We start from the raw sequence: 13,564 nt of genomic DNA on the forward strand, positions 1-13,564 counted from the left end.
ATTGACCAGCATCACCGTCTAAGGGAGGGATCACAGATGAGAACACTCACACTCAGTGCATTTCCCTGTAGCCTCAGAATTTGCCAGCAACCAAAGGAGAAACTAGGGCACGTGCCCTTGACACATACATCATACTATCAACACTATTCCTCAGACCTGGAATCCAGAACGGTAACATATCAGTATGGAAGTGAGAGGAATGTAACAGTAGAGCTAGAAGCACTTCTTTAAAATGCAAACTGCTGGCATGAACTCCCACGGACCACAGTGCTAGAGAAGACCACTCAGTGCCCATCCGAACCTGGCTAGGAGATGGCAAGATGAGGCGCTGAAGCCGAGGCCTGCTTTAATTAACTGCCTCATCACTGCCCAGGAACGGCGTGTCAGAGGAAAGAGGACAAACTGGTGAGGTTTCTTCCAGAGCCATGGCTGTGGAGCCTTTGCCCCAAACACACACAAGCTAAAATCAGAGACAGTTCTTCCCAGGGAAGATAACACTCCTCATTCTCTGGTCTCTGGAGGGCTCTTGTTACAGCTGAAAATGAAAGCAGGAGTCTACCTCAGAGTTCTGTAGGCAGTGTACCCCCTCTGTGAAATGGGACACTTCTGATTTGGTCTCATGATTGCCTAGGGAGAGGCCAAGAGCAGAATGGTCGACTCCTTCTCAGACTTTCAGTAGTTTCCTGCATCCTATGTCCACAATTGCTAAAGTATCATCTCCGTATATAGGTCAGGCTTTGGGGAATACAAAGCAGCCTCAGTTCCACAGAAGCGCATAATATGGCCAATTCAGAAACAGCAACAAAGAAGAAACAACTTAGGGGGACTGAGATCAACGCACAGAAAATACTCACAAGTTCACTTTGATATTGCACATCAGCGGCCCCATTTTTTTTTTTTTTTTTTGTCTAATCTCATAGCTAATTAGTTAATAATAAAAAAGAAGGTACACTGGGATGTAAAATACAGAACACATTCCCGGAAATAGCTTGTTCTTTGTATTTCATGTCATCACTAAAAACACAAGAGCTCTACAGGCACAGCCAGCCTATTCACATAAACTCAAACTGCACCAAATTTTAGCAAATGGAGAAAAAGGTGGATACCTTCAGATTCAACGGATGAAGCTATGGAAATTAGACCTTGAAAATCTCTTAAACTTCTATCTATTTACCCTAGTCATGCAGAAAGGAAGCAAAAAGCACACTTCATTGAAGATCCCAAGCACACTCATGGAGGTAAGCAGGGGGTGGGGGGCGCTTTAATCTAAGCCTGGGGGGAGGAGAAGGAGAGGAGTTGGGTTTTAATTTTGTGGTCTTTGTTTCTCCCCTGTCTGTCCCCCCAGTCCTATTTCACCCCACATTATGTAATGCTTTTAAAAAATACTATCAAACCACCCAGAAGATAGAGTCACACTGGACTTGGGAGAGGCACAATTCTTTTGTACACTGTTGACAAACAGCCCTGGAAACACAATTATACAGAGAAACATAAGTGAGCATTACAAGCACGAACAGGAACAGGTAAACAACCAGACAGAGGAGCTGACACTGCATAGGAAAACACAGTCCAGTCAGCATTGAAAGAACGCAGAAACGGCACCAATGGGAGGGTCTGTTGCTCCCCTCCCCACTTTCCTTTCTTCCCTTGTTTGTTTTTGGCTTAAAATTTCTGCTTTGAAAAATGAACTACCAATCACTTTAAGAAGCTTGGACTTGTTTTGGCCCTACTGCAATGCCATTACAGTCGAGAATATACTGTAAACAACCTTGGGGGGCTGGCCGCTGAGGTGGGGTCTTGCTCGAGTCCGGATCCTTAAGTGTTCCACTCTGGAAGACAAAATGCAAAAGAGATAAAAACAAAACTCTGAACAGATTCCAAAGAGAAACCCTGTGGCTCTGTGGCATGAGTGCAGTGGGATCTGATGAGGACCATGGGATCTGGCCTAGAGGCTTCTGCTGTTCCAGAAACACCTCAAAGGGGTTCTCAACCTCTGGGGTGTTGCTGGGGCACAGGTCTAGGCAGTCTGGGGCTTAGTCCCACCCTGACAGGCAGTGTCTGAGATCCCCTAACCTCTCTTTTCATTTCCCTCCCTCTTAGCTTATTCTGTCTAGAAGCTTTGAGTCTTCAACCTTCAAGAAACAGCACCTGGTTTCTTCTCTGGTGGCTACCTGCTGTCCAGTTCCTCGTTGTACTCACAGGCCTGGCTTCCTGAAGGAAAGGGAGGATCAACACCAAACTCCAGAGAGTGGATTGGGCTTTAGGGGACTCCAGGGGCCCCGAGACCAGGGGCTGGACCAGGTGATGAGCCCAGACTTGCCTCACTTCTCTTGCAGAGTTAATTCTGGGGTTGGATCAGCTCTGGGGCTGGCTCTGGAGTCAGATCCACTCTTTGGGCTATGCTGGAACTCCCACAGAGAAGGACTTGAAGGAGGGGGCAGTCATCTGTTTCCCCCAAACCCCCCTTACCCAGACGGAAAGAGTAAGATGTTAATGCTTGTAAAAGTACTCAAGGCCAAGCTGTTTTTTCTTCTCAAATAGCATAATTACATTTTATTCAACAACATGGCTCCACTCCCATGCTTCTTCTCCTCCCAGCTATAATTCTGATTATGCCCTGATAGGATCGAAGATGCATGTGACTTCAGTTTGTCTAACATTGGAATTAAAGGCAGTGAGCATTTGGAGCTTAAATTCAGTATAAGGGAAATGCTCTATAAAGCCTAAGAGTTGCCAAGGGTGCCAATGCTGATGTCACAGAGGGAGTTGCAGGGGCAAGGCTGTGAAATGGGCTGAGCATGTCTTTAGCATTCTCCCACTTCCTCTTTCAGTGCTTCTCTCCCTCGTGACGTGCCCCTCAGCCCTACTCCCACATGAAAACTGTTTCTCCTGTTCCCCATTTCCTACGGCCCTTCCATTCTCACCATCAGTCTCCTCTCCTGCCTTCGAAGGCCTTTTTTCAGCTCCACTCAAAGAGAGCTGAAGTGTTACCCTCTCCAATGTCATGATCTTTAACAATATTGCCTAAACCTATCCTACTAAAAGGAATTAGGGCAGTAGGAGGCAGGGGACCTTTGAAATGTCCTTAGTGCCACCACATCAGAGGGTGCTGTTCTATCTCACAGATCACAGCAAGCACACCAATACTTCCCCTCTCCTTCTTCCAAGCAATGTTATGGTGCTTGGTCTGAGCTCTGACACTGAAATACTCACACTCAACACACCAGCTAGAGACCACACCATCCAGTCAGCAGCAAGACCCGTCAGTTTTTCCCTCTCAACATCTAAGATTCACCACCTTCTCCTGACCATTGCTGGTCAAGCCTGTACTATATCTTGCTTAGACTACTAGATTACTACTACTACTATTACTACTATACCATTACCAGAATAGTTTCCTCATGCTTTAGTCTCCTCTCTCTCTAATCTATCCTCTCTGTGTCTACCTAGTGTCCTCCTACACTCCTTCCCTAATTGTGTCACTTTACTGCTCTAAAAACTTATAGCTAACACTACATATGTGACAGGTAACATGATGGACATTTTGATAAAGTATCACAAACCTCAAAGGACCTCTATGAGGTAGATGCTATTATTATCAACACCCCTAATCTTTAGACAAAGAAACTGAGGCCCAACTAAGTCAGGTGATTTGCCCAGAGTTACACAGTAGAGGCTGATGCAGCAGGGCTGTGAGGCTAGGCAACCGGATGCTCACATTTTCTCCCCATTGCCAACAGGATGACAACCATAGCCCTCAGGCTGACATCTAAAACTTGCTTCAGCATGGTTGGAAATGACCTTCCTAGCCTTTTCTCTCCCTCGTGTCCTAAACGCACCTGCTCCCTCCAGGCACAACCCCTCACTCTTTATTCTCAAGGCTAGGCCACATCATGTTACCCTCCAGGAATACCTTTCCACCTGTTTTACCAATCCCATCCAATACATCCTAGACGTCTAAGTCACTTTCTACCTCATCCATGAAATATTCCCTTCTGACTGCCCCTTTTGACTGTGATCTCTTCTCTGAGATCCTGAAACAGCACTTAGAAGACTCATACTACTGAAGAGGGTCTTCGTAGTGCTGTGTTACGATCCTAAAGACTGGGATGATGCTCCCAACAAGACTGACAGATCCTTCAGGGCACAGACTATGTGTCTTCATCTTCCCCTAATTCCTGACAAATGCAATGCCCCTTGTTCTCAAAGAAAAATGGGGGTATATGGCCTGTACAGGAACTATTTATTTAAAGTTAAAACAGTTGGAATTAGGAATATTTTGGAAAATTCAAGACTATCGACATTTTACCAACACCATCAAGCACAGGCCTGAGTATATAAGAGGTCCTTAATAAATGCTTGTTAAATAAATGAACATGTAGTACAATAATGGTGAAAATCCAAAAAGGACTAGAGTATAAGTCTTTAGGAGAGAAATGTTAAATCATAGAAGTTTTGTATATGTAATATGATACCATACTGTATTTGGTATCAACTCCAGGGAGCAGCTCTGAAAATGCTCAGGTTAAGGAATTAAATTTGAGACCTGCTCTATGTGCATGTTTATCAGATGCAGAAGGTAAAGTTAAAACAAGCCTCAAAGAAGCAGAAATTGCTTCCATCAAGACTGCCTAACCCAGGGGCACTTTAGGCCCCAGAGTTCTTTCCCACAGTGATCTCTTCTTTCTCTTGGCCTGGCTGCCAACTAGTGAAGTCTGGGGCCAGAATATAGTGTTTGATAATGGGTGCACAGGTAACAGGGTGGCCTTTCTACCTGGGCTTCTGACATGCTAAGACTGGGCATGGACATCAACCTCATCCCCAACACACATACACATACATTGCTGCCTAGGTGTCCAGCAGCAAGTCTTTAAGATTGGGCAGCAGAGTGACTGAGGAATTTGGGCCTTTGGGCTGGGAAGACCTTGGATTCAATCCAGATCTGCCATTTACTAGCTTTGTGACCTTGGGCAAGTTATTTCACCCCTCTGAACCCACCTCTTTTCACAAGGTTTCTGTGATGTTAAGTGAGATTATCTATCTATCATCTATCTATCTATCTATCTATCTATCTATCTATCTATCTATCATCTATCATCTATCTATTCGTCTAATCTAGATATCTATAAGCATCTGGCCCCAGTAGGTGCTAAGTAAAATGCAACAGATGATAGTGATATTGATGAGGAATTTCCTCTGAAACTCTGTTGTTACCCAAGTCTTATTCCCATGATGGAATACCCCCTGCAATGCTCTATTCCTAGGCTTCAGAGAACTTTATTTAGTTGTGATAGTAAAGCCTCCTCTGGTCTCCCTGACAAGCTACCAGTGTTATGGTTTCTTATTGCCTGAGAAGGATACTCAGATGAAAGACAGTAAAGTTCATATAGTTTGTGGAATCATTAGACTGGCTCTTGCCAGTCTCCTTTCCTGGGGCCTCACCCCATACCACTGATGGCTGCCAATCACCTCAGACATTGGTCAGGAACAGCTTAAGATGTTCTCCTCCAAGAGAATTGTTATTTTTAGATAGGGTTATGGAAGACCATATAACAAGAGAGCAGAACCAGGGCCAATGGGCAAAAGCTCCAGAAAGGTAGAATTTTAGTTATGGGAAGAACTTTCTATAGTAAAATCAGTGGAAGAGGCTATCTTGGGAGGTGGGTATGTTCATGCAGAGGCTAGAGAATTAGAACAAAGATATTGTAGAGAATATTCCTTCACTAAATATGAGATAGATTAGGTGAACACTATGGTTCCTTCTATCCTGACAATTTATGATTCTGGTGGGGGGGGGGGGAGGACCCTTTAAAATCCCATAGATTAAGCTTGAATGGTAGAACTCCAGATACTCATTGGATGAGCAGACAGGGGTAATCATACAAATGAAGGCTGGCTCTGGATCTCCTCAGCCTCAGAAATATATAAATAAGACATGGATGAACTGAGCCCAAAATTTCCCTTCCAAAAGCTTCAGAGGAAGAGCTCCCAGAGGCAGTCCTTTGAGCTGGAGCCTGGGAATATGCCTTGGCCACCCTTGTCTGGCGCCTAGGGAGCTTCACCCTTTCCTGGCTCCACAGCGGTTGTGGACTGAAGACTTCCCAGGGACTATGAGGGGTAGGGGAAGAGTCCCCTAGGACTCTCCGTTGCTAGGCTGAGACTCTCTAGCTCCACCCACAAGCCATCCATCTGTTGAGGCTGAGGGCTATTCCCGTGGGGTTTGGCTACCATGGGATCTGTCTCCAGTCACCAAGAACCGCCTGAGATGCTGAATTCCACAGAAGTCTGGCCACTCTGGCGTCACTGCCAAAGTCTGGCCTATAGCCAGCCCGCAGCAGGAGCCCATGGCCAGACTAGCTGCAATTTTCCTCAGGAAGTTGAGTTGACTCAAACAGGTAAGAATATGTAGTCCAATGCTTGTGCTCAGCTGCACTCAAAAAAAGGGGAATAAATGGCCTTTACAGCAGCATAAGGGGGAAAAAAAACAACTGTGGCTTTATAGAATGACAATGACCTCAGAGGGTCTCTATTTATAATACTGCTGCCAAAAATCTGATACAACGAGAGGGGCTTCAGTGTCTCAAGGAAGGGAGGGCACCGGTTCTTTGTTCTTTCAGCTGATAAGCTGATAAGAGAGCACTGGAACTAGTTCTGGGTGTTTCTTTAAGGGGGACACCAGTGGAATTAAAATAGGTACATGGGGAAAAAGTGGGTATCTGGAGCAGATAGGATGGTGAGAAGGATGGGAATGACATCTTTCCTCATGTGACTTCGGGAAAGTTACTTAATTTATGAGTCTCAGTTCCTCAAGCAGACCAATTGGGAGGATTAAGTGAGTAGAAGATCAAAGTCAGTCAAATGTAAATCTGATCAAGGTCAAGGACTGACTTGGTAGTAGTGAGCCTCCTGGCCTCCTGGCCTTCGAGGTATTTAAGCAGGGCCAGGACAAACTCTGGTCAGAGATGCTATGGAGGAGGTCGCGAAGTTGCAGGCAGATGACTTCTTCAGGCTCTCTGGTTCTGGGTTTCCATTAATTCTTTCATGCATTTTTCAGTTCTTTAGGTGTCTGAGATAGGATACAAGCCCTTCTTAGCTGCAGAGTCTTGAGCCCAGCAAGACCCCAGGGCTGTTGAGCCTGAGAAGAGGTGTCTGCAGGCACAGGCTTTTAGGGGCTTGGCAAGTAGAGTGTGCTACTGCTTTCCATCAAAGCCGGTTGGGCTGGTATCCCACTTTGCTGAACCCACTGAGTTTTAGCAATCTGAGAAGTCAGGGAGGCAGGAAAGGCAGGTGTAGCTCAGAAACCCCTCTATGTTGACATGTTTAGCACCTGGTTATCAGGAGAAAGAAAGCAAGGGTTTCCCTTACACAAGGTCACAAAGGCCCAGCTCTCTCCATTTTTACCTTCATGAAGAACGCATAGAGCATAGCATTGTAGACTACTCCCTAAACTGGGGACCAGAAGGTTCAGCTCTCCTGCTTATAAACTGTATGACTTTGGACAAGTCATTTGTATTCTCTTTGCTGATGTATGAAATGGAGATAGATATAGCAGCTCAAACCATCTCACGTAAGGATGGTGAGACTCAAAGTAATGTCTGTGCTTTGTAAACTGTACAGTGCTAGGCAAAGCAATGATATAAGTGAGCATCATTACTATAATTTAGATAATAATAAATATCAATCCAAAGGAATGCAGCTCTAACGAAGCTCTAGAATGTAATGCGTTGATGGAGAAAGTATTGTTGGGTGGCTTCCTGTCACCTGGTGCATAGTAGCTCAGTATGTAGGGGATTCTGAGCTAGGTTATATCATGCCCTCTGTATATCACTGACTTGTTCCAATGAGGTTCCTGAAGATGCGGAAGAGTCATTTCAGAACAATAAATACTAGCTCTTGGGGTGAATGGACAGGAAATCACTTGTCTAGGAGAGAAACCAAGCCCATGGATGAGGGTTTATGGGGCTTTGTCAAAGGCACCTTTAATTTGCTATCCTGTGGCTTTCAGCAGACAAGCTGGGAGACAGGAGCTCCTATCTGAGGTCCCAGCAGGATGGAAAGCTGAGGAAGGAAAGACACTGAGTGACTCAACTTTTGAGAGTTGTTGGCCTGAGTCCAGCTGCCCCCACTAAGGAGGAAGGCCTGTGCTTGCTCAGCATATCTGAGACAGGAAATTGGGAAAGGGTCTCAGGGTCTGGCCCCAGGAAAGAGGCCAGGCCAAGCTCCTCGCCGGACACGCCACAGAGCTATTCTGATCAGCTCCCCCAGGCTCCGCTCCCCCGGTCTAGGACCCCAGGGGGAATGAGGCAGCAGGAAGGAATGTGGTCGGGAGGTTGTAGGTTCAGTCAGAGCAAAGGGGACAGCATGTTTTCTGGCACCTTGGGATTTTTCTGAGATCACTCCAGCAGTTACCAGTGCCCACCTTTCTTCCTCTGAAAGGTTATGAAAGGTTCCCAAGGATGAGCTCCTCCTCCTCCTCCTCCTTTCATGAGGAAAATTGCTACACTGAGGGCAGAGCTCATCTCCTGGATTGGGGCCCTCCCATAATCAGTGATTTCCTAAGGACATAAGAAGTGTCCCATGGGGGCAGTCCATGAGACCTATGGGGGCACTAAGGGCCAGGTCACCCGAGGTCAGAATGTCAGCTTCAAGTGATTAAAGATGTCCCTTAAAAGTTAAGACATCCCCAAAATAGTCAGTTTCCCTTAATAGTCTGCTAAGGGATCTGGTCACTAGTGACTTTATCTGAACCTGCCTCAAATCTCCTCACATTTTCAGCTTACACTCACTGGGGAACAAATTCCCTAAAGCCAGTCCTGCTGTGGGAAGCAGGAAGGCCTTTCATTTGTCCTAAATTTACTTCTTCTAAGCTATGTAAGTCCTTCTTAGTCCCATGTTTGGGATCTGAGCTGTGTCCCTTCCCTAACTGCATGGCACTTTAGACCCCAGTGAAACCCCTTCTCAGTCTTGGTGTCCTGTACTCAAGAGACGTCGTCTTTTCAAGCCTCTGTAGCTGGAAAGACCTGTCTGGAAATATTTTGAGTATCTCTTTAGCCCAGAAAACCAGTAAAAAGGACTGGCAGAATGTCCCACCAGAGGCCAGAGGCTACAGGTTTATGGACCTCAGTCCTTCAATTCTGAAGTCTCATTACTGCCCTTTCCAGGTCTGTGGCTAGCACACAGCATCTTAGATCTGGAAGGAGATTTTAAGTTACCTACTTGAACATCCCTAGCCCCCAGCCCACCCTTTTACCATATCTCTGACAAGGGGCTCATCTTGCCCCGAATGAATATCAGCGATGATGTGCCAGCCACACACCACTTCTCAGAGTAGCCATTTCCTCTCCTAGTGTTAGAGAGTTTACTCCTGTCTTCTAGCAGGTTTGCCTTTTGGCACCAGTCCTCTCCCATGACAGCTACCAGAGAGCTGAAAGTACTAAGTCATGGGCTTCTTGAGACTATTGCTATTCAACTGGAGCTCCTTTAACTTTTACTCAAAGATTTGCCAAAGGCCTCAACCTCCTGGTTCTTTCCTGGGAGCACATTCCAATTAGAGTTAGAAGTTGTCCTTGTTATACTGTGACCCTCAGACTGGAAACAACATTGCAGGTGTGGTCTGATCTGCTCAAGGTAGGCGAAGAGGCTCATCTTCCTCCTGGACACCACATGTGTACTAATGCTTCCAAAGGCTGTCTTAGAATCACTCTTCATGGGTATAACCCACAAGCCAAATAGAAAGTTCTCTGGTGTCTGAAATCCCTGCATTAGCAATTCAGTCCTTTGACTTTGGAAGACTTCACAGGAAAATAACAAAAGTGGAAGCAGTGTAATGGGAAATGAAAAAAGATTAGCCACACAAAGGAGAGCACCGGGATGCCACCCCTATTGGCGTGACTTAAAAGCTTTGTCTACCTGAAGTTCTCTCCCTGATTCCCAAGAGTCTCAGGAGCAGCATACACCTCTCTAGAGCCCCGGGTTATAAGGCCCAGCTCAGATCCCAGAAGACAGACCCCAGGGTGTGTGGGTGATGGGAGAGCAGGGCCTATGGGGAGGCTTCAAACGTATATAGCCCGGAGGCTTTGGCCATCACTGGCCACCAGGTGTCACTGCCACCTTGAGAACAGTCTCCCTGAAGCACTTCAGAGCCGATGGAGTCACTTGCCCTGGCCAGGCTGCCTTAGGGCAGCTCCACAGCTGGCAGTCCAGCTAGGCTAAGACGAACTTGTCATTAGCCAGATAAGGCTTTGCCACTCACCTCCCTACTTTTAGCAACATAGCCAGTGCCTCTTACACCCCCACCCCTACCCCTTTGAACTGGGCAAGCAGCTAGCCTGGGCCCACTCCAATGCCTTTGCTTTTTGTTTTCTATAATTAATCCATCTCAGGCTAAGGGGCTGGCTGACAACAAGGCAAGGCGTGCCCTCTACTAATATCCCCCTCAGCCTCCTTTAGGGGCTCTTCTAGAGTCAAAGAAATGAAAGCTTTAAGGGTGGAGCTGCAGACAAAGATAGAGAGGGAGAAAGAGAAAGGTAGATAAATAAATAGTCATTGTCGGTCCTGGTCTTGACCTAGAATACTGGGCAAGAAATAGCTCTTAGGGCTTCTGACTCAGGCCAGAAGCTCTTTCAGTCTGAGCTGCCAAAGCCACAGAAGAAAGAGGCCAGCAAGAGGGGCTTAATTGTGAGGAATGGAATGTGACTTAGTGACAGCAGCTAAAGGCTCAGTGCACCATGCAGAGTTCTGGCTGGGACCCAGGTAACATCCCTTGGTTTGTATCCCTTCCATTTGCACATTACCAAAATCGCTCATAGGATCCTGACACCAACTCCAATATGCTGCAAAGGCTGTTAAAGACACTTATTCCACCTGGGAACTCACTCAACAAGTATGTACTGCAATGCCATATCTAGGGGAGGAGAAGGGAGTGGTTTGTCTGGGTAGGAGGAGTATTTTAATCACTGTCATTTGCATAGAATTGCTATCACATGATCATAATAAAAAGTAGGCAGACATAGTTTTGTTATTTTTGTTTAACTCTCCTACTGACCACTGACTGCACCCTCCTTAGTATACCCATGATATATTCAATGGCTACTAGGTGTTAGCTACTCTGCAGACCCTAGAGATACAGCAGTGAAGAGACCCCTACTCTTCAGATGCTTACATTCTACTGGAAGAGCCAAAGAAATAAACAGACAGGAATGATTTTAACTGATAGCAAGTGCTATGCAGAAAATTAAAGAAGCAGGGGTGGTAGCCAGTGATTGGGTGGAAACTTTGGATTGTTGAGGAAATGTCAGTTATACTGTCATGAAGGAGTCAGCCATGCAAAAACAAGGGGAAAAGTGTTTCAGACAGAGGACACAGCTCATACAAAGGCCCTTACCAGTGAGGAAGAGCTAGGATGGTATGAAGGCAAAGAGGCAGGTAGGGGCCTACATGAATTGCTTGGGGAAAATTGAAGGGAGGACAAATTTAAGGGAAAAAAAAGAGTTCTGCTTTGGCCATGTTATATTTAGGATGCCTTTAGACATGCAAATAAAGATGTCAAGCAAGAGTTAGAAATATGAATCTGGAGTTCAAGGAGTGTTCAGGGCAGGAGATAGATATGGGTTAGCTGAGATCACCAAGGAAAGTACACAGACCAAGTTCTAAAGCACTGACATGTAGAGATTTAGTGGAAGTGGAGGGGCCAGCAAAGGAGTTGAGAAGGAGAAACCAGTGAGGTGGAATGAAAATCAGGCAGGAACAGGATCACTGGAAGGGAAGTGTTTCAAGAAAGAGGGAGCATGGTCAACTGCATCAAGGTTACTGAGAAATCATGCAAGATAAGAAGATGGGAAGATGAGAACTAGGTGACATGGAGTCACTTTGACAAGAGCAATTTCAGTGGGATGGTGGGATTGGCTTTTATTTTATTTTTCTAAATGGGAGATGTTTGTGGGTGGGTGTGATAATCTTCTAGAAAAGAAGAAATCGATGATAGAGAAGAGAGGGATAACATGAGAGGAAAAAGGAGGTGGGATCCAGATCACCCGTGGAGGGTGGGCCTTAGAAGAGATTCATGTGGCTAAAGATGCAGATAAACTGGCAGATATAATAGTGGGAATATGGAAGCAATCTGGTCTGACAGCTCCACGGGCCTGGAGCCAGGATGACTGAAATATCTCCTCAATCATAACCAGTGGAAATGTGCTATCATCAGGGAGAAATGGGAGGTGGAAATATGACCAGTACAGTCATGACCTCAAGCCCAAGTTGCAGCGTTTTGCCAAATGTGACAGATTCCGGTATATTTTCTGTCTTTAGAGTGGCCTGGGGTCAAGGCACAAGGTTCAGGAGGAAATTAACAGAGAATACAAGAAAGTACCATCTGATAAATGGTGATGACCTTTGTGAATTCAGTCATGATTTCAATTTAGAATATAAACAATTTTTGGACAGGGACTGTACCTCATTTATCTCTGTAGCCCTAAGTCTATTAACTAATTTTAAGCACACACGTTGAGCTAGGCCTGTGCTGGTCAGTGGAAACACAGTTGAATAAAGCATAGCCCTTGTGCACAAAGGGCTAAAAGTATTTGAGAGACATTTGCTAACTTAATTTAATCATGTATATAGTAAAGAATTTGGTCTTGCCCAAAGATTAATCTGGCTTTGTCCCCACACTCCTGGAAGAGAAGTCTAAGTTCTTGGAATTTCCTAAGTAATAGGAGTGTCTTTTTATTTGTGGTGAGAGCCCCTCAGATCACATTTGATAATATATGCTGATGAGGTGACTCACAGTGGTCCCTGGGGCCACATGGTATTAACCTGACTTTCATGGATGGGGATGCTAGAGATCAACTTCAAGCAGGTGGTCAATCAATCAAGCATGCCTACGACATGAAAGCCAATGACTGTGAACAATGAATCTCAGATGAGCTTCCCTGATTGGCACCATGTGTACTGTTACATATGGATGCTGGGAGGTTAGGACAATGGAATCTTCATGTTTGGAATACTCCCAGACTCTGCCCTGTGCATCTTCTTTTGGTTTATTTTTTATTTGTATCCTTTCCTATAATGCACCTGTGAGTACAACAGCTTGCAGTAAAGTATGTGAGTCCTTCCAGAGAATTCTTGGGAACTCTCTGAACTTTCTGTTCGTGTCAGGAGTGAGGGCAGTATTGTAGACAACTGTACTCTCAGACTTTGCAATTGGGCAAACTCCAGGTTTCATGTGACCTTAGAATTGAAAGGGATCTAAATATCATCTGATTCAACTTAATTCTATAAGTGAGGAACCAGAGGTCTAGAGATAGACCTCGGGTTCCAAGGTCACATAATGTTATAACACAATAGGACTAACCCCTGAGTATCCTGACTCCCAGCACAGTGTGTTTTCCACAATATCCTGTTGTAGTTTTGAATGTGATCTGAGCAGAGAAAAGCTTATCCTTGAGTCAGTCTGGCTTTACTACAAGGGATTTTTGAAGGAGCCCCTATATTTAGGAAAACTCATTCCTTACTATGTTTCTTGACTTGACTCTGATATATTCTAGATTTTTCCTGCGAATATTTAAGT

The 13,564-nt window shown here is 45.4% G+C and overlaps 1 protein-coding gene across 1 annotated transcript in view; it reads right to left on the reverse strand.

The window, feature by feature from the left end:
• Nucleotides 1-13,564, reverse strand: part of SYN2 (synapsin II) — a 192,614-nt gene that overhangs the window by 5,923 nt on the left and 173,127 nt on the right. The window contains exon 11 of the mRNA XM_078074963.1: nucleotides 1,769-1,829. Within this exon, the coding sequence (XP_077931089.1) occupies nucleotides 1,769-1,829 (61 nt within the window). The remainder of the gene's footprint in view (nucleotides 1-1,768; nucleotides 1,830-13,564) is intronic.

The sequence above is a fragment of the Halichoerus grypus genome, chromosome 1 (assembly GCF_964656455.1).
Source record: "Halichoerus grypus chromosome 1, mHalGry1.hap1.1, whole genome shotgun sequence".
Classification (NCBI taxonomy): Eukaryota; Metazoa; Chordata; class Mammalia; order Carnivora; family Phocidae; genus Halichoerus; species Halichoerus grypus.